We start from the raw sequence: 27,519 nt of genomic DNA, 5'->3' as shown, positions 1-27,519 counted from the left end.
CATCCCAAGTTATACCAGCTTCAAAGTCGTCTTGTTGAGTCTCATTGTCCGTACTCGTTTTCACCTAGGCCACAGCTAACAATGGCCTATTTCCTTTATCATTGTTACTTTTTTGCATATCTTTCATTCTATATCTCTCTACATCACTGTCTATCTCTCGTTTTCCCTTCCCCTGACTCTCAGTCTGAAGAAGGGTCTCGACCCGAAACTCCTTTTCTGCAGAGATGTTGTCTGACCCACTGAGTTACTCCAGCTTTTTGTGTCAAAGCAAGCACTACATCTTATTCATGTATTCAAATAAATCTTGGATAACCATCGCAGAATTAATGAAATAATTAGTAGCATTTCTGTACTAAGGTCCAAAGAATAACTATCATGCTTCAGCATAGTATCACGGTGCATCTCAAGGTATTACTGTGTGTTGTGCAGAAGGAGATTACACTGTGCTACCTAATGGGGGCCTTCAGATTGCAAGAGCTGCAGTGAAGGACACAGGAACATACATGTGTGTTGCACAGAACCCGACTGGCACAGCGCTGGGGAAGATCCGGCTGAGAGTGCAGGGTAAGTAACTCTGCAAATCCCTGATCTCAGTGTGAGTTTGTGCCAAATTAAGGCAATATTTCAGTTCACTTTTATTGTTTTTGTCACAAAATGTGCGACTGTTGTCTTCTCCTGGCTACCCACGTTTATAATAAGCCAGAGATTGAACCACTGCAGTGGAGAGATCCCCACCACCAATCTTTAATGACAAAAGTGCAGGTCCTGACCCGAAACACCACCTCTCCGTGTTTACTGGAGATGCTGCTCGATCCGTTAGTTGCTCCAGCATTTTGTATCTTTTTAAAAAATCAGCATTCCTTATTTCTGCAGAATTTATTATTCTATGATGAAATAGCATTACTAAAAAATGGCAATAATATTGAATGCAGCGGATAACAGTAGATGTAAAAAATATCTTCCCAAACATTTCCAAAGGGAAAGCACAAATGTTTCTGCCTGATTCTGTTATTGAAATCAGCGACCTGCATTTAAACATGAAATGCCATGTGAACAAGCAAGTCCTTCAATAGTTTTCTAACCCATTCACTTCTGACAGTGGAGCCTATTTTATTGTTGCATTGTGAAATAATGTACCCCTGTGTACAGTCACCAGATGTCACCAGTCACGTTCACTCCCCCTTCTCTCTGTCTCGCACTGCAATACATTTGGACATTCGTAGAGCTTGGCTCTTTTCGAGCCTGCTGGGATATTATACTTCCGGTTAATTTCCAGACTTGTGGCCAGAAATGCCTCTTCTGTACAGCCAACTGATCCCATTAATGTAGTTATCGAGTTACGGAAATAAGCCCATCATCCTGCTGAATCCACACCGAACCTCAGCCACCCACTTATCCTAATCCCGCATTCATTTGTTTTTTTATTGTCCCCATATTCTCAACAATCTCTCCCAGATTTGCCCTCCAAACACTGGGGGCTCCTTATAATAAATAATTAGCCTCCCAACCTGTATCCTGACTGTGGGAGGAAACCAGAGCATCGGGGGGAAAACCTATTTGCCATCACAGGGAGAATGTGCAAACTCCACACATAATAGCGACGAGGGTCAGAATTGAACCTGGGTCTTGGTTACTTTGAAACAGCAATTTTATTTTCTGCATCATTGTGCCACCCTGAATTACATGAAGCCACATTTCCTTCAAGGATATTGAATGTGTTCAACGTCTGTAAAGGTCTGTTCGCCAGGTGGTGTTTTGCCAGCCTAATAGTTGTTTTGCTTATGGGCACACTGCTGAGAAAATGGTAACATGCTATTGAACCCAGTAAGTCACAGGAAAGAGCACCCATTCTGGAGGTTATTGGTTACTAGTTTAATATTGCCATGTATGTTGAGGTACAATGAAAAGCTTTTGATTGCTTGCTATCCATTGACATCAAATCGCACTTCACATGCGTACAAATCAGGCATACACAAGTACAGCAGGTAGTGCAAAGAGAAAAACACCACAGTTCACAAAACAATTCACAGCATTGTGGAGTTCCAGTTCCAGAGAAAAAGTCCAATGTTCACTATGAGGTAGGTTGGAAAATTGGGACTACAACCCAGCTTGTGGGAAGACTTCACAGTAGTCTGATAACAGAGGGGAAGAAGCTGTTCCTGAGTCTGGTGGTATATGCTTTCAGGCTTTTGTATCTTCTACTCGATGGGACAGGGGAGAAGAAGGAATGACAGGGGTGAAAAAAGTCCTTGATTATGTTGGCTGTTTTCTCAGGGCAGCATGCCTCCCATTCTGTGGCCTGGATTCACTGCTGCCCTCCACAGCATCTGTGGATTCCTCATGGGGTCCAACAGGGCAGTGAACGCGCAGATTTCCCAGCTGTTCTGCTGGAAAATTGTTCACTGCCCCACACCAGATTAAACATGGGCACAACTATAGTGGTCCCTCTGAAATGAACAAGATATATTGGTGGGGGGGGGGGGGGAATATGTGGATATGTGGGGTTAATTTTGTTGCTTACGTTAGTTTCTAAGGTTTTAAGTGTATGTGTGTGTTGAATCTTAAAAACAAATTATATGAACACACTATTAGTCCCTGCACAAATGCTGCCTTGCCTACTGGGTTAGATACGTAGACAATAGGTGCAGTAGGCCATTCAGCCTTTTGAGCATGCACCGCCATTCGATGTGATCATGGCTGATCATCCACAATCATACCCCTTTCCTGCCTTCTCCCATATCCGTTGATTCCACTAGCCCTAAGGGCGCTATCTAACTCTCTTTTGAATGCATCCAGTGAATCGGCCTCCACTGCCTTCTGAGGCAGAGAATTCCACAATTTCTCAACTCTTTGGGTGAAAAATGTTTTCCTCATCTCAGTTCTAATTGGCCTACCCCTTATTCTTAAGCTGTGGCCCCTGGTTCTGGACTCCCCCAACATTGGGAACATGTTTCCTGCATCTAGCCTGTCCAATTCCTTAATAATTTTATATGTTTCTATAAGTTCCCCTCTTATCCTTCTAAATTCCAACGAATACAAGCCCAGTCGTTTCATTCTTTCAACATACGACAGTGACGCCATTCCGGGAATTAACCTCGTGAACCTCCGCTTCTCTCCCTCAATAGCAAGAATGTCCTTCCTCAAATTAGGAAACCAAAACTGCACGCAATACTCCAGGTGTGATCTCACAAGGGCCCTGTACAACTGCAGAAGGACCTGTTTGCTCCTATACCCAACTCCACTCGTTATGAAGGCTAACATGCCATTAGCTTCCTTCACTGCTTGCTATACCTGCATGCTTACTTTCAATGACTGATGTACACCCAGGTCTCGTTGTACTTCTCCTTTCCCTAACCTGACACCATTCAGATAATTATCTGCCTTCCTGTTCTTGCCACCAAAGTGGATAACGTCACATTTATCCACATTATACTGTACCTGCCATGCATCTGCCCACTCACCCAACCTGTCCAAGTCACCCTGCATCCTCATACCATTCTCTTCACAGTTCACACTGCCACCCAGCTTTGTGTCATCTGCAAATTTGCTAATGTTACTTTTAATTCCTTCATCTAAACCATTAATGTATATTGTAAATAGCTGTGGTCCCAGCACCGAGCCTTGCGGTACCCCACTAGTCACTGCCTGCCATTCTGAAAGGGTCCCGTTAATCTCTACTCTTTGTTTCCTGTCTGCCAACCAATTTTCTATCCATGTCAATACCCTACCCCCAATACCATGTGCTCTAATTTTGCCCACTAATCTGTGTAGGACCTTATCAAAGGTTTTCTGAAATTCCAGGTATGCTACATCCACTGGCTCTCCCTTGTCCATTTTACTTGTTACATCCTCAAAAAATTCCAGAAGATTAGTCAAGCATGATTTTTGCCTTCGTAAATCTATGCTGACTTGGACCAATTCTGTTACTGCTATTCAAATAACATCTTTCATAATTGACTGCTGCATCTTCCCCAACACCGATGTCAAGCTAACTGGTTTATAATTCCCTGCTTTCTCTCTCCCTCCTTTCTTAAAAAGTGGGATAACATTAGCGACCCTCCAATCCACAGGAACTGATCCTGAATCTATAGAACTTTGGAAAATGATCACCAATGTGTCCACGATTTCTAGAGCCACTTCCTTGAGTACCCTGGGATGCAGACCATCAGGCCCTGGGGATTTATCAGCCTTCAGTCCCATCAGTCTACCCAACACCATTTCCTGACTAATGTGAATTTCCTTCAGTTCCTCCGTCACCCTCGGACCTCTGTCCACTAGAACATCTGGGAGATTGTTTGTGTCTTCCTTAGTGATGGCAGAATCAAAGTACCTGTTCAACTCGTCTGCCATTTCCTTGTTCTCCATAATAAATTCACCTGTTTCTGTCTTCTAGGGACCCACATTTGTCTTAACTATTTTTTTCCTCTTCACATACCTAAAGAAGCTTTTACTATCCTTTATATTCTTGGCTAGCTTACCTTCGTACTTCATCTTTTCTCCCTGTATTGCCTTTTTTGTTACCTTCTGTTGATATTTAAAAGTTTCCCAATCCTCTGGCTTCCCGTTCACCTTTGCAATGTTATCCGTCTTCTCCTTTATTTTTATACTGTCCTTGACTTCCCTTGTCCGTGACGGTCGCCTCTTACTCCCCTTAGAATCTTTCCTCCTCTTTGGAATGAAATGATCCTGCATCTTCTGGATTATTCCCAGAAATTCCTGCCATTATTGTTCCACCGTCATCCCTGCTAGGGTTCCTTTTCAGCCAATTTTGGCTAGCTCCTCCCTCATGCCTCCATAGTCCCCTTTGTTCAACTGTAATACTGACACTTCCGATTTTATTTTCTCCCTCTCAAATTGTAGATTAAAACTTATCATATTATGGTCACTACCTCCTTATGGTTCCTTTACCTTGAGTTCCCTTATCAAATCCGGTTCATTACACAACACTAAATCCCGAATTGCCTTCTCCCTGGTAGGCTCCAGTACAAGCTGCTCTAAGAATCCATCTGGGACGCACTCCACAAACTCCCTTTCTTGGGGTCCAGTACCAACCTGATTTTCCCAGTCTACCTGCATGTTGAAATCTCCCATAACCACCGTAGCATTACCTTTGTTACATGCCAATTTTAACTCCTGATGCAACTTGCTCCCTATATCCAGGTTACTGTTTGGGGGCCTGTAGATAACTCCCATTAGGGTCATTTTACCCTTACCATTTCTCAGTTCAATCCACAATGACTAGATCTTCTGATTCTATGTCACCCCTCGCAAGGGACTGAATTTCATTCCTTACCAACAGAGCTACCCCACCCCCTCTGCCCACCTGTCTGTCTTTTCGATAGGACAGATAAACCTGAATATTCAGCTCCCAGCCCTGGTCCTCTTGCAGCCACGTCTCTGTAATTCCCACAACATCATACTTACCAATTTCTAACTGAGCCTCAAGCTCATCCACTTTATTTCTTATACTTTGCTTATTCATATATAACACTTTTAATTTAGTATTCACCTCCCCTCACACACTGGTTCCTATTTCACCTGACCTTACTCTCTTATCCCTTCTTGAACGTTCCGTCCCATTAATTTGGGTGTCTTTCGTCAATTTTCCTGTACTCTCTTCCCCTTTAACTCCATCCTTATACTCCCAATTTGTCAAACCCTCCTGCGTTCCTCCAGCAGTTTTTTTTTGTTTGTTTATCCAGTCACTCTTTACCTGTGAACACAGAAATTAATGTTGCTATAATATATCCAGCACCATGCAACTGTTGTCCAATGTGTACAAGTGCAAGGTAAAGAATGCAGTGGTGCCTGCTGTATGAAGTTATCAGGTTGCATTTTTCAAAATGTTCCAATGTATTTGTGATATTACAAATATTTTTCTTTTAAACTCCCATGCCTTATGAGAGTTCGCATTATCACAAAGCATTAAATTGTATAATATTTCACTTTTTTCTTGCCATTTCCTTTCTAAATAAAGCCGTTTTCCAGGGAGTTGGGCTGTGGAACTTCTTCAGTGTTTCTTTCACTTTATGATCCTGTGTTTAAAACCTGATCCTGATGTTTAGTGTTTGGTTCTCAATTGATGCCATTTTCTTCACAGGTTTTGTTTAAAAAAAATCAAATTTGCTGTCTAAATATTTCAATGATGTGTTTAGATGTATATTTGACAACTTCCTTTCATTTTGAAGTGGCCCCAGTCATAATGGCCCATCCAACAAACTATATCGGTGCTTTGGATAAATCAGTCACCATGGTTTGCAAGGCCAACGGATACCCAAATCCTGAAGTCACCTGGAACAAAGATGGACATGCGGTTACGGAGAGCATTCGCCAGAGGATCCTCAGTACTGGAGCTCTGCAGATTGCCTTTGCACAGCCCCAGGACACCGGGAGATACACCTGTACAGCATCCAACCCCGCAGGGTCCAGCAGCTCTGTCATGGTTCTGACAGTTCACAGTAAGAGTTACTTTCTGTGGTTACCTGCACCAACACCCTCCTCTTTAAGATTAGTTGGTCCTCTAACTGCAGGTCGAATCCATGCATGCTATTAAACACTGCAACCTCAAATAAGATCTGAACAACATGGACCATTATTGTTATTATTGCACTATTTGTGTTTTAGTGTGTATGTATGTGTGCATGTGTATGATCTATCTTTATGTGTATTTGTGAGGATGTGTATATATCACACACACTGAACTTTTTTCCTCTTGTTTATTATATTGTTTACGGTGTACATATTCTGTTGTGCTGCTGCAAGTAAGAATTTCATTGTTCTACCTGGGACATATGACAATAAAATACTCTTGACTTTTGCTCCACTCTTTGATGCTTGCACTGAGAGTTACCTAAAATTCCTTAAAGAATTCAGCCAAAGCAGACCGATCAAAACAATTAATGTTAAATTGTTTTCACTGTAACAACAACGGTATTAATCATCCTCCTGTCTTAAAGAAGTCAAGCCCACGCTGTCCAGTTTGCTGCAACACTCTGCAGCTTGCCTGCATTTCCCTGACTCAGCCATTTTTTAGCCCTCTGGTCAACAGCGTATTTGAAGTACACAGTACCATAATAACAACTGGGAAAAAGTAGCTTGATGATAAAACCTCAGACTGACTCCATCAGGTGTACTTTTCCCACCCCACCTGATGGAATCTACCCCACTATCTCAGCATGGGCAGGGTCAGCTCATGGGTCATGGGGATTAAATGTACAAGAATCCTTGAAGTTCCTGTTTTTCAGTCATCAGCTAGAAAGTGATATTACGCTTTTTTTGTCTACAAACTACGCAGTTATTACATTGGCTTTATGGAGCAGAATCAACTGAAAGAAAAATAAGCTGTTTGTGGAAAGGTGCCACAAAAGTCAGAAACTCCAGCATGTATAAAGTTATTGGACTAGGCTCTGTCTAATGATGCTCCCTACATGAAGTTATGAAAGTTACACCAAGCTGTGTTATTCAATCTGCCCTTTACAGTTCCGCCCTCCATCCGCACCTCAACCACTGAGTTCAGCACGATTGAAGAATCTCGGGGAATAATCCCCTGCAGTGCTGACGGAGTTCCTGAGCCAGTGTTGACCTGGCAGAAAGACGGCAAAACCGTGCAGGGAACTCCAGGAAAATACAGATTGTTGCGGTCAGGAGAGCTCAATGTGGAAAATGCAGCGGTGAGTTGGAAGAGAAAATTTTAATGATTGTAGTGAAATGCAAAATCATGTTTGTGATGAGAGATTAGGGGATTTTTAAAATGAAAAGTAAAGAACATCCACTTTTGAGATTATTACTGAGTATATTTAAGTCTAAAAGTGACTTGTTTTAGGACACATCGGGAATTGAGGGTATGAGGGAAATGGACAAGCAGAATGGTGGATCAGATTCAGAGGATTGCAAGGATAACTCCCGCTTCCATTTCTCATGCTGGACAATGGTTATTTTTAGTTCAATTGCTGACATAATGTGACCTATTTTGAAAATGTGCAGATGTGTAATAGTTACATAGTGGAAATATCACAATGTATGTAAGCTATAAGGAACACTCGACCTGGATTTTCCGAGGGTTAACGCACCTTGTACGCGTGCTGGACGTTCCAGCCACTCCACGTCTCCCTGGGGATGCACACAAGCGATTACTTTAGTTTAGTTTAGTTTAGAGATAGGAAACAGGCCCTTTCAGCCCACTGGGTCCGTGCTGACCAGCGATCCCCACACATTAACATTATCCTACACCCACTAGGGACAATTTTTACATTACCAAGCCAATTAACCTACATACCTGTACATCTTTGGAGTGTTACTATTGACGCTGAGGTGTAATGGCCGGTCTGGTTCGTGCAACACTTAATCCTCTTATGTTGACTCCATTGCACCATGAACAAAGGGCGAGTCAGAAAGCTCGGGACTTGTTTCACAAACGTCTTACACTGGCTGATTTTTTTAGGATGTCCATCAACCTCGGGCTCTGATCACGAAGTCAAAGTACTTCACATTTTATCCACCGGACAGATCTTTGACCTTGGCCTTCAAATGATTGTACTTTTTGCTATTCCACACACGTTGTTGAGCAATTGGTTCCAGATTCTCCAGTACTGTAAAAAACTTTGCTTCTTTCAGGAATGACATTTTGGGATTGATTTTCCGTACATGTGAAATCACTTTTGTCACATTGAACATTGCCAGCAATCCATTTTTGCAATAGTGATGCATTTTTGCATCACTTTTGCAACTGACCACAAAACAAATTGGCAGCATTGACTTAACCTTTGAAACATGTAAGAAGGAAACAATCCTATAGAAAATCATACCTGGCTTTTCAATGAATTGTGAAAATGTCTCTGTTACCTGGGTGGTGCTGGACAACAATCCAACAGCATCTCTAGAAATATCAGTGATGCAGATTGCCACTTTGCCACTTTGCCACTTGCTGGTTCACTTGATGGGAAGAGAGAAGCAGGGACATGGAAGGATCAGGATTTTCTGATGTGCTGACTTTAGGATTTTGACTCATGCAGTCTAATTGTAGTTTTCTTTCATTCTCTGTCAGCCTGACGACGCTGGCAGCTACACTTGTATAGCTACCAATGTGGCCGGCCGTGACACCAGGACCATCACCCTGAATGTCTACACCCATCCTACATTTACAGAACTGCCAGGCGATGTATCTCTCAACAAGGGGGAACACTTAGCATTGAATTGTGCAGCCAACGGTATTCCCACACCCAAAATTGCCTGGACTTTCAACAACAACATTATACCCGGTAAGAGTTCCAAAGGCAATGGCATAAAGTGACTGTCTGTTTTATTGATACATTACTGTAAGGAACTTACAGGGTTACAGGCAATAAGTAGGGGAATAGAACTATACACAGCTGCTTCAAGGACCAACTATAGTTATTGGGAGCAGGATGTTTCTCTGCTGTAAATTTCTTTGAAAATACAAAAAACTTTAAAAAATCTTTCATCAAACCAATCACAGAAAATCCTGAATTATCAATAGACAATAGGTGCAGGAGTAGGCCATTCGGCCCTTCGAGCCAGCACCACCATTCAATGTGATCATGGCTGATCATTCTCAATCGGTACCCCGTTCCTGTCTTCTCCCCATACCCCCTGACTCCGCTATCCTTAAGAGCTCTATCTAGCTCTCCCTTGAAAGCATCGAGATAATTGGCCTCCACTGCCTTCTGAGGCAGAGAATTCCACAGATTTACAACTGTCTGACTGAAAAAGTTTTTCCTCATCTCTGTTCTAAATGGCCTACCCCTTATTCTAAAACTGTGGCCCCTGGTTCTGGACTCCCCCAACATTGGGAACATGTTCCCTGCCTCTAACGTGTCTAATCCCTTAATAATCTTATATGTTTCAATAAGATCCCCTCTCATCCTTCTAAATTCCAGTGTATACAAGCCTAGTCGCTCCAGTCTTTCAACATACGACATCCCCGCCATTCCGGGAATTGAACTAGTGAACCTACGCTGCACGCCCTTAATAGCAAGAATATCCTTCCTCAAATTTGGAGACCAAAACTGCACACAGTACTCCAGGTGCGGTCTCACTTGGGCCCTGTACCACTGCAGAAGGACATCTTTGCTCCTATACTCAACTCCTTTTGTTATTCTTTCTTTCCAAACAGAAACTAAAAAATGCGACTTTTAACCAAGTTTTGAGTAATATGTTGAAGTCTCAAATTCAGGAGCATAAGACGTCATACAGCTTTACACTGACATATGTACATTTTGTTCCGACAGCCCAATACGATGATGTTAATGGGCACAGTGAATTGGTCATTGAAAAAGTGTCCAAGGATGATTCAGGCACATATGTTTGTACAGCAGAAAACAGAGTGGGATCCATCAAGGCCATTGGATTTGTGTACGTCAAAGGTGAATTAGTGAATTATTTTACTTTACTTTCGTATCCCAGCCTTATAAATGCAACTCACTAATTTTCCTGATCTCCACTGCAGTAGAATATTTTTAAGAACATTTACAGAATAAGAAGGTAAATTGCTAACATTAACCAAGTGCTTTAAGTATTGAAACAAATATGGAAAACCCTGCATTTATAGCTGAGAACTATTCACATATGTAAAGAGAAAAGATGATTAGAGTTTCAGATTTTTTTTTAATTCTGAGCTTGTACTAAGTCCACGTCGACCAGTGATTCTCATACACTAGCACTATCCCGCACACTAAGGACAATTTACAATCTTTACTGAAGCCAACTAACCTACAAACCTGCACATCTTTGGAGTGTTGGAGGAAACCGAAGCACCCAGGGAAAATCCACGCAGTCACGGGGAGAACACAAACTCCGTACATACAACATCTATAGCCAGGATTGAACCCAGGTCTCTGGCACTGTAAGGCAGCAACTGTAGTGCTGCACCACCATGCTGCCTAAATGAATACACACCATGGCTTGTTTGAAAGGGCTGAGACTGTGGCCATAAATAAAGTCATAGCCAGAGGTTTTATATTAATTATATGGACATTTACCTGGTCCCAGAGAGATCCAAGTGAAAAAAATAATGTTCCTCCCAAAAGGCTGATGAGAGATTAATCAACACCAATAACAACATAATGCTACCATAGGAACAGTCGAGAGAAAATGGCCATGTCCTGCATAATTTATCAATGCTGTATGTCATGTTGTGGTGCCACGATGTAAGATTCCAGTATGAGGTGCAACATTATTTTTGTTGAATATTAAGTACCAACGCTCTCTTCACAGAGCCTCCAATCTTCGATGGGGATTTCAATCCAAACCGCATTGAGTCTCTTGGAGGAAATGCTCTCCTAAACTGCGAGGTGCGGGGTGATCCACCCCCTAATATTCAGTGGAGTAAGAAAGGAATCCATATTCAGATCAGCAACAGGATTCGCCAACTCCACAACGGTTCACTGGCTATCTACGGCACCGTGGTGAGCCAGCGAGACTGAAAAGGAAGAATTATTGAATCCATGATTGTCTAATCATTTCAACACAAATACCCTTTCAAGTCATTATGGAACTGGTTAATCCGCGTGGTAGTTTGTTCATAAAGTAATTTAGGAAAACAATCTACAAAAATAAAATTATTTCCTTAGATTTGTAAATACAGTATTTTAATGCCAAACCATAATGAAATGTCATTAATATAACAATTATTTTGAGAAACATGTTCCATTATATTTAAAAGCCGTAGATTTACTTTCTATTGAGCCATATTATCTTATCTGCTCATGAGTTAGTCGATTTTGAATCAGTAATTTTCCCATCAGGAAATTCATAGTGATGGAGATGGGAAATGATAAATTTATATCAAGGCATTACATTTCATACTTTCAAAACATAATATATGAACTTTTTGCAAACAATGAATCTCTCTCACCTGTTACCACCTATCACTCGCCAGGCTTTGGCCCAGCCCCACCTCTATTCCAGCTTCTCTTCCCCTCCATATAGTGTTTGTACAAGGAAAATGAAACCGTGTGGACAGAATTTGTTTGTAAATTTGTTTGCCCTTTATATTTTAATCTTTTTTGTTTCTAGAATGAAGATGCAGGAGACTATAAATGCATTGCTACTAATGATGCTGGTGTGGTTGAGCGCAGCGTTACCCTGACTCTGCAGAGTAAGTCTGTGCTTGGAATTACTTACATTAGCTCATATATTAAAATATTCATCATAACTATTAAGGTAACATAATTTTATGCCCATCGTAACAAATTGTTGTGAATGGAAGTGAATATCATTTTATTTAGAAAAACTTAAAGTCATAACTCACTGACTCACAGAGAACGCATCTCCTTCAGGCCACGATTAATCCCATTTGGATTTAAGATTTTCTTCCATTATTTAGAAAAAATAATCAAAAACTTCCTAACTTTCTTTCACCCTCATTGCAATTCCTTCCAGATTGGCTTATACTTGTGCAATTATTTATCTGTATCTAACCTTTGTTTTGGCAGAATTTTGTTTTGGTATTCAGTAGGCTCTGTGGCACAGGGATTGTTGGCAAAGTGCCTTGCACTGCTAACTGTTACAGTACAAAGGGAGCCGATGATTCGGGTGGTCAGTACTTTACTGACTTTCTGTTGTGCACATACTGTATGTGAGACGAGAGCCTGATGCACTATGAGACTGGGCAGTTTCACATACTAAACTGAGGGTCAGATACACTGTGGGATGCATCCCATTGCATCCCATTCAGAGTAGCTGACCTGGATGAGAAGCTCATGTTTGCCTACTTTAAAACATTATAAGATAATTAATTTCAATTCAACATATGAATATATATATAAATAAATATAATTTTATTTATTTATATTTTATTTTATTTATTTATTTTAACCTTTTAAAATAACAAGGTTATTTTAACCTTTTACATATTGTTACCTGTTACAATATAATATAATTATATTAGAGGCAGTGAGATTTAGTTGAAAAGACCTTTGACAGCACAAGCTTTTGGGAGCAGGATACCAGAGATCCAGTCACCATTGGCAGACTGCACTGCCTCATGGGGCAGCCACAGCAAGGATGCCTTCAGCTTAGATACATCCAAGGAAACACAAAAGGTTATTGCGGGGGGACATAGACCATCTAGCACATGGTCTATGTGTTTATGTTGATAGATATGGTTTAATGTTGATAAAACATCTTTGTTTATTACACACTCTCTTGTCATTGAGAAAGAGAAATGGAGCGTGTCAGTGAGAGAGAGAGATAGCAACCCTACTACCTAGTCTTCAGCAATCTGCATTTGACTTTCTGCACACTGCTGTCATTTTTGTATTTACGTTCCGTAAAGTAGGGCCTGTTCCTGTGCTATACTGTGCTATGTTTCCTCTTTGGACGTTTGTATGCATTATTACCCTCTTCCTCCTTCAACCACTGCCGTGTATCTGTACTCTGAAGTTCGGGATGTTGGCATCATTTGATGCATTTTTTCAACTGATTGTACCCTCCAGTAGAATCTTAGCTTCCTCCCGGAGATTATTCAATTGAAAGAAAATGCATGAGTCAAGTTTTCTTTATTTTGTTCCTATCAGTGGTCCCATTTCTTCTCCAGGTTCCCCAGTGTTCACAGTCGAACCTATGGATACCATTACTGATGCTGGAAACACAGTGATGTTGAACTGCCAAGCAGGAGGAGAGCCACTTCCAACTGTGGAATGGTCCCGGCAAGGGCGGTCACTCGTTGGGAACGACAGGATCGCAATTTTATCCAACGGCTCACTGCGGCTTGCAGCAGTGCAGAAGGAGGACACGTCGGAATACGAGTGTGTGGCCAGGAACCTATTGGGTTCAGTGCTTGTCAAAATCACCTTGACTGTACAAGGTTTGGGTGGATCCTCCTGAATGCTTTCATTAACACATACAAATGCTCTCGGAATGATCACGTGTGCTATTGCTAGGCTAAAGAGCAGAAATGCACAAAATGTTAAAAATGATCACTTTCCCCATCATTTAAACTAAGCTTCCAATTCTCTGCCCATATAAGTAGGTGAAGATAATCATTTTGCCAAGTTACCTGTGACTATTATTGAATTACCATAGATTTGCCTTGGAACAAGGGGGATTTTCAGAGTATTGTGCCTTGAGGTATTTTACTGCATTAAACCACAATATTATGACGTTACAATTATTTTCAAGCTCCCTCTTTACCAATCATCTGTCTGGATGAATGCACAAGGAATGGTCATTGAGTCATTGGGGTAACGCCTTAGTTGCAGGATGTGTGGGAACCTGTGAAAGATGAGAGATCATTTAGCTACAATTTAAATGGTGCTGGAAATACTGAGCAGAATAAGCTGCAGCTGTGGGAAGGGAAACAGAATCAAAGTTTCATGTCAAAGATAATCGAGTTTAATTTATCTCTAATCCTCTTAAAAGCCATGAATTAAACATACATCAGCAATAAAGCTGAAAGCGCTAAGAGTATCTTTGATAATTTAAACATGTTTGATACAAGAAATGCTACAGAATAGTAAAGTGAAGTGTGGGTATGTGAATTCCTGTTGATCTGTTCCCTCCAGTACACGGTGGGTTTTCCGAGTGGTTGAAGTGGGGGTCATGCAGTGTGACCTGTGGACAGGGAGTGCGGAAACGGCTGCGACTTTGTCAAGACCCAGTGCCTGCAAACGGAGGACGGTATTGCCAGGGCACTGACTCAGAAACACGGCAATGTCAGTCCAAACCTTGTCCAGGTGTGTTTCAATTTCACACTATAATGTTACATAATAGTTTAGAATTTCAAGGGCGGCACGGTGGCGCAGCGGTCGAGTTGCTGCCTTACAGCGCCAGAGACCCGGGTTTCTATCCTGACTACGGGTGCTTGTCAGTACGGAGTTTGTATGTTATCCCCGTGACCTGTGTGGGTTTTCTCATAGATCTTCGGTTTCCTCCCACACTCCAAAGACGTACAGGTTTGTAGGTTAATTGGCTTCATTAAAGATTGTAAATTGTCCCTGGTGTGTGAAGGGCAGTGTTAATGTGTGGGGATCGTTGGTCAGCGCAGACTCGGTGGGCCGAAGAGCCTGTTTCCGCGCTGTATCTCTAAACTAAAACTAAAATTAAAGTTAATGGTTACATTTCTTATCCCTATATTGGAAACAGGAATAAAACTAAACTGATCATTTCCCTGTTAGTATTCCCTAAGGATTACCGTTCAGTGAAATATCTTCATTTATGTGGGAGTTCACTGAACCATGACTGAAAACTCTGAATGAAGGTGAACCGCCACATGCAAATTAGTGCTTTTTAATTACATCACCGGGCTGACACAACCAAGGTATTTTGGCCCCAACTTCCAAAAGAGAAAAGACCAAGGTTAGGATGCAAAATCTATTGAGACAGCCCAGTGATATTTGTTGTAAAAGTTGTGCAATTATGTCTTTGCGAAATAAGAGGATGGTCACTGCTGAAATTACCTCTCAGTTGATTCATTCAGAGCTTCCACTGCATTTGTGGGTGGGTGATGATCTGCAAATATCAATCCATCCTCAGTCTGCAGCCGACTCCCCCTCCCCCAATTTTGGATTGACCCCTCACCACCGACCCACCCCATTTATGCCAACCCACCGACCCACCCCCTCACCACCAACCCACCCCCCCACCACCGACCCACCCCCTCACCACCGACCCACCACCGACCCACCCCCTCACCACCGACCCACCCCCTCACCACCGACCCACCCCCTCACCACCGACCCACCCCCTCACCACCGACCCAACCCCTCACCACCCCTCACCACCGACCCACCCCCTCACCACCGACCCACCCCCCCACCACCGACCCACCCCCTCACCACCGACCCACCACCGACCCACCCCCTCACCACCGACCCACCCCCTCACAACTGACCCCCCACCGACCCACCCCCTCACCACCGACCCACCCCCTCACCACCGACCCACCCCCTCACCACCGACCCAACCCATTAATGCCGACCCAATCCTTTCACTGCCAACCCAACCCCCCGCTCTTCGGGTGCCCCCTCACTACTGACCCTACCCTGCCACCTACTTCAGCTGTTTCCTTGCTGCCGACCCACTCCCCGCAACAATAAACTTGGAAGTAATGTATCTCGGTAACGTTACAATAATAAACTACATTATACTACAGGAACCAATACTCTCGCTGGTCGAATGATTGCAACAAGAAAATACAAAAGACCAGATCTTGTGGATCTTTTGCAACTCGTGCCGTGCAATGATCACAAGAGACACCAGTCCAGTCGCTCACTTTGCAATCATATCCCAGGGGGAGCAGGACCTTGGAATATTTCAGTGTGAGATGAGCATGAGGGGCAACAAGTCAGAGAGGAAATTCATTTTAAGTTTTACATTAGTAGTTTCCTCTTCGTTTGCATTAACCTAACCACTTGCTTCAAAATAACCTGGGGACATGATCTCTGGCACATGTTCATGGTGGGTTGAGTCTTTTGTGGATTTTTTTTGATGAAATATCTTTCTGCCTTTTTATGCTTTTAGTGGATGGGAGTTGGTCCAAGTGGGGCCAGTGGGAAGAGTGTTCTCGTACTTGCGGTCAGGGAAACCGGACAAGGACCCGGAGATGCAGTAATCCATCAATGCAGTTTGGTGGCAGACGATGCGAAGGCAAGGCAGTGGAGGCCATCATGTGCAACATCCAGCCGTGTCCAGGTATGAGCAACGTTGCAGCCATGTTGCTATTGAGGGCGTGCAGCGTAGGTTTACTAGGTTAATTCCCGGAATGGCGGGACTATCATATGTTGAAAGACTGGAGCGGCTAGGCTTGTATACACTGGAATTTAGAAGGATGAGAGGGGATCTTATCGAAACGTATAAGACTATTAAGGGGATGGACACGTTAGAGGCAGGAAACATGTTCCCAATGTTGGGGGAGTCCAGAACCAGGGGCCACGGTTTAAGAATAAGGGGTAGGCCATTTAGAACTGAGATGAGGAAAAACTTTTTCAGTCAGAGAGTTGTGAATCTGTGGAATTCTCTGCCTCAGAAGGCAGTGGAGGCCAATTCTCTGAATGCATTCAAGAGAGAGCTGGATAGAGCTCTTAAGGATAGCGGAGTCAGGGGGTATGGGGAGAAGGCAGGAACGGGGTACTGATTGAGAATGATCAGCCATGATCACATTGGCTCGAAGGGCCGAATGGCCTCCTCCTGCGCCTATTGTCTATTTATGGTTAATTTTTACAACTACAATGATTTTGTAGGTTTTATTGCTTTATGCTTCGGTGAGTGAGCAAGATTGTTACGTTTTTCTTTTGCATTGTAACTTGTACCGTCAAGCAGGAATATGTCGCACTTCCCAAAGCATGAGTTATTCTTCGTTTTCCGGATTGTCGGCGATGCAAAAGAAAAACAAACGTTTGAGTGAATGAATTGCTGCTTTGTGCAGGCGGTGGCTACTGTCCGGAATGTCAATGGATGACCACTGTAAACCTGAAGCTGCTGTTCGTGCAGCGATTAGACAGCTGCAGAGGTCAGCATCCAGCGGAGCCGTTTGTCTGATCAAACCCTCCCTATAATATTACCCAGAAACACATCATTCCGGTAGACACAAGATGCTGGAGTAACTTACCGGGACAAGCAGCACCTCTGGAGAGAAGGAATGGCTGACGTTTCAGGTCGAGACCCTACAGGAAGGGTCCTTTGCTCCAGAGATGCTGCCTGTCCCGCTGAGTTACTCCGGCATTTTGTGTCTATCTTCGGTGTAAATCAGCTCCTTCTTACATGTTAAAAATCTCCCCACTTGGTGCTTCATTGCGGGTTACAGAGCTCCCTCCCACCCCAGGCAATGTCATTTGTGCCGCAGCCCAGAGTAGACACAGGTGCTGCACAAACTCACCCTCATTCCACACAAACCTCGCTCATCCCCAGGAGCGGCGTAGGGGTGAAGAGGAGTGAGGTTTGTGTGGAATGAGGGTGGGTTTGTGCAGCGCCCGTGTCTACTCCGGTACAAGTTCCAGTGCAAACGAAAATCATCACGATCTCGCTCACTCAACGAAGCATAAAGCAATAAAACCTACAAAATCATTGTAGTCTTGTACAAATTAACCATAAATACACCTAATTCATATTTTTTAAAGCAGTATTTTCTTACCTCTACGAAGCAAAACTGGAAAATACGGATGAAACGCAGGTCTGTATACACGCAGCAGATCAGCCGGCGAGAATGTTTAGCCCTTGTGACCTATGACCAGCGCATGCTCAATCAAGATACTGAACTAAGTACGGTATTCTGAAATGTTACGAAACATTTTATCTCTGCCAGTCCATCTGAATTATCAGTAGAGCTTCCAAGACATTTAGACCAACATACCATGATGATCTTTATCCATATTGTGGTTCAAATCCAAATTCTGCAGAGTCCATTAACTACATCCACTTGGCTGGAATGGTATGCCCTCTGGATCTGAGAGAACATGGTCTCTGTTATTTGTAACATGGAGAATGGACATTTGGATACCAGCTATCACCGAGCTGCCAAGTTTCCCATCCCAAATGGTTTTATCTTTCTTCTTTATATCCCTTATAAAGGAGATAGAACCAACAATTTCTTGGTAACAAAAACTCTCCCCACCCAACAACTTTTGAGCTTCACCGACATTGTTTTGAGCGGAGTTGGTGGCCTATCCACGGACTGGAGATTTCATTAGGAATCCGTGGTGATTTAGGAAGTTGCAGGTGATAGGGAATTACCTGTCCATGTACAGAGAGTAGCTTTCAGATCTCGGGCTCATTTTGTAACATTTTAGTGCAATGTTTGTAAATCAATGAAAACAACCAAACACATTGCTATGGGACAAGCATGCAACTGATCAATCAATTCTTGTCCATTATGGGTGATTTAAGAGAGAAAATGGTTGACTTGTGTTCTACATTGTACTTTAAAACTGGACATCGTCCGTTTCACAAGATAGGTATGAATGAAGAAAAGTATCTTTTGATTCATGTTCGGTCATTTATTCTGAGACCCAAATTGCTTTTTTGTTAAAAAATCACATTATTTTTGCCAATCCGTTCTGAAGTCTTTTCCAATTTTGGGGTAGTTTTCTTGTAACACATTGCAGCACAGTCGTTGCAATAGAGCTACTGTACAAAACTGTGTAAGTAGGAACTGCAGATGCTGGTTTAAACCAAAGATAGACACCAAAAGCTGGAGTAACTCAGCCGGACAGGCATCATCTCTGGAGAGAAGGAATGGGTGACGTTTCAGGGCGAGACCCGTGTTCAGATTGGGTAGGGATAAGGGAAATGAGAAATATAGACGGTGATGTGGAGAGATAAAGAACAATGAATGAAAGATATGCAAAAACGTAACAATGATAAAGGAAACAGGTCGTTGTAAGCTGTTTGTAGGGTGAAAATTAGAAGCTAGTGCAACTTGGGTGGGGGTGGGATAGAGAGAGAGAGAATGCCGGGGTTACCTGGTGAGAGAAATCAAAATTCATACCACTGGGCTGTGAGCTGCCCAAGCGAAATATGAGATGCTGTTCCTCCAATTTGCGTTTTGCCTCACTCTGACAATGGAGGAGACCGAGGACAGAAAGGTCTGTGGGATTGGGAAGGAGAATTAATGTGTTTAGCAACTGGGAGATCAGGTTGGTTCACGTGTGCTGAGCGAAGGTGTTCCGTGAAATGATCGCCCAGTCTGCATTTTGTCTCGCCGATGTATGAGTCCACATTTTGAACAGCGGATACAGTAGATGAGGTTGGAGGAGGTGCAAGTGAACCTCTGCCTAACTTGAAAGGACTGTCGGGGTCTCTGGACAGAGTAGAGGGAGGAGGTATAGGGACAGGTGTTGCATCTTCTGCGGGTGCAGGGGAACGTACCTGGGGAGGGGGTGGTTTGGGTGGGAAGGGATGAGTTGACCAGGGAGTTGCAGAGGGAACGGTCTCTGCAGAAGGTGGAAAGAGGTGGAGATGGGAAGATGTGACTAGTGGTGGGATCCCATTGGAGGTGGCAAAAAATTTGGAAGATTACGTGTTGTATGCGACAACTGTAACCAGTCTGAAGAAGGGTCTCGACCCGAAATATCACCCATTCCTTCTCTCTAGAGATGCTGCCTGACCCGCTGAGTTACTCCAGCATATTGTGTCTACTATACAAAACTCCCTGACATGGCTTTGATCCTGACCTTGGGTGCTGCCTGAATGGAGTTTTCATGTTCTCCACATGACTGCGTAGGTTTCCTCCCACATCCCAAAGAGAAATGGATAGATGAATTGGCTACTGTATGTTACCCTCTAGAATAGGTGGAGTGGCAGGAGGATCAAGGAGAGTTGATGGGCCAGGAAGAAAGAGTCAGTCACAAGGAAATGAGCTGATGGGAATGCTCAGAGAGTCAGTATACTCAATGAGCCAAAAGACTTTCTTCCGGCTCAAAGGAAAATATACAGAAATAGTAGACCAAAATGTGTTTTTATTTTGCAATAACATCACAGATTTTAGAAGTTCTAATCAATAGACTATTTATTTTTCTAGATGTGGTCTCCTGATTTTGTGCATTTATGGACTGAAATATCCAGCATCTTGTTATTCATCTCCCTCTAGTGGTCGGTGGCTGGAGTTCCTGGTTGCCATGGAGTCCATGCAGTGAGACCTGTGGGAAAGGTACTCAGTCTAGATTGCGACTCTGCAACAATCCTCCCCCGTCATTTGATGGGGCACACTGTGAAGGGCAAGATGCACAGACGCGCGTTTGTAAGAACAGGATGTGTCCAGGTAAGCTAGCAGAAACACATGAGCACAAAGAACTCTGCTGTCCAGGAAACATCGGGAAGTTTGCTTAGTCTGTGGAATCGAATTAGCTCTCTTTTTTTATACAACTGTTCTGACAAAAGTGTCTCCCCTCAGCTGGCACTCCCAAAACCAGAGCCATGGGCGAAGTGCTGTCATCATAACTACATAAGCAATAATGAACACAACTAGAAAAGGATGAAGGCATTACACAATATTTTGCAAATGCTTGCCAAGTTCCAAACATAAGCGAATTATGCAAGCAATTAGAAATACTTGAAACCAAGCACATAGTTGTTCATTATTCACTACATATAATTTGGGTCTTGATTACTACAGTCTGTTTGTCAAGTGTAAAGCTGTCGCCTTTACTCTGTACTCTGTGCACATCGGCAAGTCCCATTGGGTAGAGAAGTGTGAAAACACACACCTCCAGATTCAGGGACAGTTTCTTCCCAGCTGTTATCAGGCAACTGAACCGTCCTACCACAACCAGAGAGCAGTGCTGAACTACTCTAAACCGTATCGGGGACCCCCGAACTATCTGCGATCGGCCTTTACGGGCTTTACCTTGCTCTAAACGTTATTCCATCATCATATACCTGTACATTGTGAATGGCTCAATTGTAATCACTTATTGTCTTTCCACTGGCTGGTTAGCACACAACAAAAGCTTTCAGGGTTCCTTGGAACACGTAACAATACACTAAACTAGCTGCCTGAATTGATGAGAGACAAACTTCATCTGTTGTATCTGGTTTTTCACTGTTTTAGTGGATGGGAAATGGACACCTTGGATCAGCTGGAGTGCTTGTAGTGTGTCATGTGGAGGAGGCACACGCCAAAGGGCCAGGACCTGTTCCAACCCTACGCCACAGTATGGAGGCCACTACTGTGAAGGCAGCGATGTACAAATGGACTTCTGCAACACTGACCCGTGTCCTAGTGAGTATGATGACTGTTGGCCATCAATAAATTTAGCTGTGTTGGAAAAAACTGTAGATGCTGGTTTAAATCGAAGGTAGACACAAAATGCTGGAGTAACTCAGTGGAACAGGCAGCATCTTTGGAGAGAAGGAATGGGTGACATTTTGGGTTGAGACCCAAATTTAGCTGAGTTGTTAAAATCCCCAATTCAGCTGTTCAACTTGCTTATCCTACATGGAAATTAAGATTAAAAAATGATGGAATGGAAATAAAACCAGAATATTGTAGAAATACAAGGGAGGTACACTTGCATCCAGTTCTTCAACCTTGAGATCAGAGATTTTTAAGTTTAGCCTGAACCTGAAATAACATTAGATCTCTGCAGTTGTCATTTGGTCAAAAAGATCTATTTATATTTTCACATTGTTGGTGTCCAATCTATTACACCTTTGGTGAAACATTCCACATTGATTCTGATACTCCAACAGAACTTTGGCATTCTGATATTGACAACCTGAAATTAACCACTGAATTACGGAATATGTGGCCTGTCCTTCTGAGGTGACATTAGGCAAATATAGGAAAGTTATAGGAAAGATATTGTCATGCTTGAATGCTTCAGAGAAGATTTACGAGGATGTTGCCAGGACTAGAGGGTTTGAGCTATAGGCAGAGATTGAGTAGGCTGGGACTTTATTCCTTGGAGCGCAGGTGGATGAGGGGAGATCTTATAGAGGTGTATAAAATCATGAGAGGAATAGACCGGGTAGATGCGTAGAGTCTCTTGCCCAGAGTGGGGGAATCGAGGACCAGAGGACATAGGTTCAAGTTGAAGGGGAAGAGATTTAATAGGAATCTGAGAGGTAACCTTTTCACACAAAGGATGGTGGGTATATAGAACAAGCTGCCAGTGGAGGTAGTTGAGACTGGGACTATCCCAACGTTTAAGAAACAGTTAGACAGGTACATGTATAGGACAAGTTTGGAGGGATATGGACCAAACGCGGGCAGGTGGGACTAGTGTAGCTGGGACATGTTGGCCGGTGTGGGCGAGTTCGGCTGAAGGGCCTGTTTCCACACTGTATCACTCTATGACTAAGTAGAATATCTTCCTCTCAATGATTACTGTGGTTGGAGGTTTCTTCAACCTGGAGAGTGTTTGCATGATTGTTAAATATCTTTTGTCCTCAAAATAATTATAATGTAGTGCTCATCTGCATTAATTACGATGTTGAGTAAATAATCTACTGGTTAAGATATGACAATGCTGTATTTATTGGAACCAAGTTATATCACATAGCATATACATAGATGCACTGTCAGATAAAGGGCAGTTAAAATAACTCTCAGATGCAGCGTATCTATCTTTTATTGGACAGACGAGATTATGGATTTAATGTCGGTAGACACAAAATGCTGGAGTAACTCAGTGGGACAGGCAGCATCTCTGGAGAGAAGGAATGGGTGACGTTTCGGGTCAAGACCCTTCTTCAGTCTGAAGAAGGGTCTTGACCCGAAACGTCACCCATTCCTTTTCTCCAGAGATGCTGCCTGTCCCACTGAGTTACTCCAGCATTTTGTGTCTACCTTCGATTTAAACCAGCATCTGCAGTTCTTTCCTACACATGGATTTAATGTCAATGGTTCAGTTTCTCACTTTCACACCATACATCTTCTTACTGGTCAGCTGATGTTATTTACTGTCTCTTCTACCCTCCATTGTTATTTTACACTGCATTGGCTACTTTAGAAGACAAATGCAAATGGAAGAAGAATATATGTAGCTTCTCACCACATCATCTTCGCTACCCTTGCCCAAAGGACCATTCCAAGAGCTTCACCTCCCTGCTTAAGAAATTCATTTTGAAAGTGTTATCTTCACACATATGGATTTGTTGACTCTTGTTCCACAGATAAAATTTTGAAAACTATTAAATCACGATCTCAAATCTAATATATAAGTTTATGCAGAAGCATTGATACAATTTGTGAATAACAGGATAATAACACGAAGAAATTAGATTGCCTGTAGCCATGGATGCTCAGCAGGGCTCAAACTTGTCCTGTTCTCTGTACACTTATGTTGCACGTCACAGCGATGTTAATAATGCTAATAATGTTTGCCAGTACATGGGAATTGGGGTCCATGGAGCAGTTGGGGAACCTGCAGTCGAACATGCAATGGAGGCCAAATGCGACGGTATCGTACCTGTGACAATCCACGGGCAGCAAGTGGTGGAAGGGCATGTGCTGGAGCTGACACGCAGATTCACCGGTGTAACTCCGATACTTGCCCAGGTCAGTTGATCATTTTTACATTAGTATTTTAAGGCTTTAAAAAAGAGAAATTAAATTAGTTTCACTTGTCAATAACTCAATAACGAACTTCAACTTCAGGTAACTTGCTTTCTTTCTATCTATATCAGAACTGGCCATTCCTGCCTGTCACCTCTCTGTGATTTTGGCTCAGTTTTTCACTCATTAGTTGTACATCCTGGCCTGCTGGGCACCTCTTTTTCCCAGTTCTAATGTCGGGTCTTGGAACTGAAGTACTAATTTTTTTCTCCTTCCACAGAGGCTGTTTGACACGCTGAGTGTCTCCAGCATTTCCTGTTTTTATTTCAGATTTCAGAAGTGCTGTGGTAACAATATACAGATTTGAGCATAGTGGTATGAGATATAAATATGGCACAAGATGCAGCATCAGAACTAACACCACCGTAGTAATGAAAGTTGCAATAGCTTTTGATACAGTGAAAGGGATATTGTGGTGCCTGCCTGAGGATACTCTTTGTTTCTTTGTGACGTGTTGCTTTTCCATTGAGACGCATGCCACAGTCATTTAAGGCAGATTGCACAAGATGTTTGTCCAAAATTGCAGAGTATACCAAACTCCATAAATTTCTACTGTTCCTAAGAAAATAGATATAATCCCAGGAAGAACTATGGCTTCAGAGCGTTACCCTCCTGCTCTATATGGAGCTGCTTTAATATTCAACCTTTCAGCACATCAGTATGGATCAGTAATAGCTATAGCCTGCTGGATATACCCATTATGGAACAAAACCTCTCAGCATATGGGCTCGTATAGATACTACATGCCAAGGGGGTGTATCTTCCAAATTCCCAAGATAAAACCAGGTATTCAGAAGCTTCAGAGGCAACACAAGGGCCATGTGCCACGCAGCCCCTCACACTGACTGGTGAGCAGCTACTGCTCATTCAAGACTCACTCTGACATTAGAGGGCCCTCTCAGAGGTATTCAGAGCCTAGGTAGGAGGTTATATTATTTCCATCCTCCTTTAGTGTCTGAGCGTGTCCAGGATATCCTGAAAGGGGAGGGAGAGGAGCCAGAGGTCGTGGTACATATAGGTACCAACAATATAGGTAGGATAAGGGAAGAGGTCCTGAAAGGAGAATTTAGGGGGCTAGGAAGAGAGTTAAAAAAAGGACTAGGTAGAGGATTGAAGTGTAGGACATCTAAGGTTGTAATCTCTGGATTACTCCCTGTGCCACGAGCTAGTGAGTATAGAAATAGGAGGATAGAGCAATTTAATGTGTGGCTCAGGAGTTGGAGCAGGGGGGAGGGATTCGTTTTTCTGGATAATTGGGCCTGTTTCTGGGAAAGGTGGGAACTGTATAGGCCGGACGGTCTCCACCTTAACCAGAGGGGGACCAATATCCTGGCGGGGAGGTTTGCTAACACTGTTGGGGAGGGTTTAAACTAATTTGGCAGGGGGTTGGGATACAGCATGGAGCTAGTATAGGCGGTGAGGAGAAAGAAAATATAGAGGAAAAAACTGGTCAGATTGGGAGGCAGAACAAGAATGCCCCAGCACAATGGGGGTAGGGCAAGTCTGAACGGCATTTATTTAATGCGAGTATTGGAAGCAAGGGGGATGAATTGAAGGTATTACTGAACACATGGGAGTACGACATTGTAGCCATTACGGAAACATGGTTGAAGGAAGGGCAGGACTGGCAGCTCAATATTCCAGGATATAGAATCTTCAGGACAATAGACAATAGGTGCAGGAGTAGACCATTCAGCCCTTCGAGCCAGCACCGCCATTCAATGCGATCATGGCTGATCACTCTCAATCAGTACCCCGTTCCTGCCTTCTCCCCATACCCCCTCACTCCGCTATCCTTAAGAGCTCTATCCAGCTCTCTCTTGAAAGCATCCAACGAACTGGCCTCCACTGCCTTCTGAGGCAGAGAATTCCACACCTTCACCACTCTCTGACTGAAAAAGTTCTTCCTCATCTCCGTTCTAAATGGCCTACCCCTTATTCTTAAACTGTGGCCCCTTGTTCTGGACTCCCCCAACATTGGGAACATGTTTCCTGCCTCTAATGTGTCCAATCCCCTAATTATCTTATATGTTTCAATAAGATCCCCCCTCATCCTTCTAAATTCCAGTGTATACAAGCCCAATCGCTCCAGCCTTTCAACATACGACAGTCCCGCCATTCCGGGAAATAACCTAGTGAACCTACGCTGCACGCCCTCCATAGCAAGAATATCCTTCCTCAAATTTGGAGACCAAAACTGCACACAGTACTCCAGGTGCGGTCTCACCAGGGCCCGGTACAACTGTAGAAGGACCTCTTTGCTCCTATACTCAACTCCTCTTGTTACGAAGGCCAACATTCCATTGGCTTTCTTCACTGCCTGCTGTACCTGCATGCTTCCTTTCATTGACTGATGCACTAGGACACCCAGATCTCGTTGAACTCCCCCTCCTCCTAACTTGACACCATTCAGATAATAATCTGCCTTTCTATTCTTACTTCCAAAGTGAATAACCTCACACTTATCTACATTAAACTGCATCTGCCATGTATCCGCCCACTCACACAACCTGTCCAAGTCACCCTGCAGCCTTATTGCATCTTCCTCACAATTCACACTACCCCCCAGCTTAGTATCATCTGCAAATTTGCTAATGGTACTTTTAATCCCTTCGTCTAAGTCATTAATGTATAATGTATACATTAATGTAGGAGAGACAGAGAGCAGGGAAAAAGGGGAGGGGGTGTTGCAGTATTAATCAAAGAATCTATTTCTGCTGTAAGAAGGGATGACATATTAGCGGGTTCCTCAAATAAGGCTATTTGGGTGGAATTGAGAAATAGAAAAGGGGCATGCACCTTACTGGGTGTATACTACAGACCCCCAAACAGTCAGAGGGAAATAGAAGAACATATTTGTAGGCAAATCTCGGGGGGGTGTGAAAACAACAGGGTAGTAATAGTAGGGGATTTCAACTTCCCGAATATTGATTGGGATAGCCAAAGTGTCAAGGGCCCTGAGGGTGCAGAGTTCCTAAGGGTCATCCAGGAGGGCATTTTGAGCCAATATGTTGAAAGTCCAACAAGGGAGGGGGTGGTATTGGACTTAATCTTGGGAAATGAGGCCGGACAGGTGGCTGAAGTGTCAGTGGCAGAGCATTTTGGTGACAGTGATCACAATTCAGTGATATTTAAGGTGGTAATGGAAAAGGATAAAGAGGGACCAGAGGAAAGAGGAAAATTTCTAAATTGGGGCAAGGCCGATTTTAATCTGATACGGCAGAAGTTGGCCCTGGTGGACTGGGATCAGCTTCTCGTGGGGAGGACCGCATCAGAACAGTGGGAGTCATTCAAAGGAATAATTGAAAAAGTACAGAGGAAGCATGTTCCCCTAAAGTTCAAGGGTGGGACAAACAAGTCCAAAGAACCTTGGATGTCGAACGATATAGTAGGATTGATTCGGAAAAAAAGGGGGGCTTTTGGAAGGCATAAAGAACTTAAGGCACAGACATCATTAGAGGAATACAGAAGGTGTAGGGCGGTTCTTAAAAAAGAAATTAGGAGAGCAA

The 27,519-nt window shown here is 43.2% G+C and overlaps 1 protein-coding gene across 1 annotated transcript in view; it reads left to right on the top strand.

Annotated features, from left to right (window-relative positions):
* hmcn1 (hemicentin 1) overlaps positions 1-27,519 on the top strand; it is a 365,295-nt gene that overhangs the window by 302,357 nt on the left and 35,419 nt on the right. The window contains exons 80-92 of the mRNA XM_078407604.1: positions 430-564; positions 6,189-6,458; positions 7,480-7,670; positions 9,044-9,257; positions 10,248-10,382; positions 11,233-11,423; positions 12,034-12,115; positions 13,556-13,825; positions 14,523-14,693; positions 16,480-16,650; positions 20,543-20,713; positions 21,503-21,673; positions 23,783-23,953. Coding sequence (XP_078263730.1) covers positions 430-564; positions 6,189-6,458; positions 7,480-7,670; positions 9,044-9,257; positions 10,248-10,382; positions 11,233-11,423; positions 12,034-12,115; positions 13,556-13,825; positions 14,523-14,693; positions 16,480-16,650; positions 20,543-20,713; positions 21,503-21,673; positions 23,783-23,953 — 2,343 coding nt within the window. The remainder of the gene's footprint in view (positions 1-429; positions 565-6,188; positions 6,459-7,479; positions 7,671-9,043; positions 9,258-10,247; positions 10,383-11,232; positions 11,424-12,033; positions 12,116-13,555; positions 13,826-14,522; positions 14,694-16,479; positions 16,651-20,542; positions 20,714-21,502; positions 21,674-23,782; positions 23,954-27,519) is intronic.

Source organism: Rhinoraja longicauda, chromosome 11 (genome assembly GCF_053455715.1).
Source record: "Rhinoraja longicauda isolate Sanriku21f chromosome 11, sRhiLon1.1, whole genome shotgun sequence".
NCBI lineage: Eukaryota > Metazoa > Chordata > Chondrichthyes > Rajiformes > Arhynchobatidae > Rhinoraja > Rhinoraja longicauda.
Note: the sequence above shows the minus strand (reverse complement) of the source record. Positions and strands in the feature narration are given on the sequence as shown.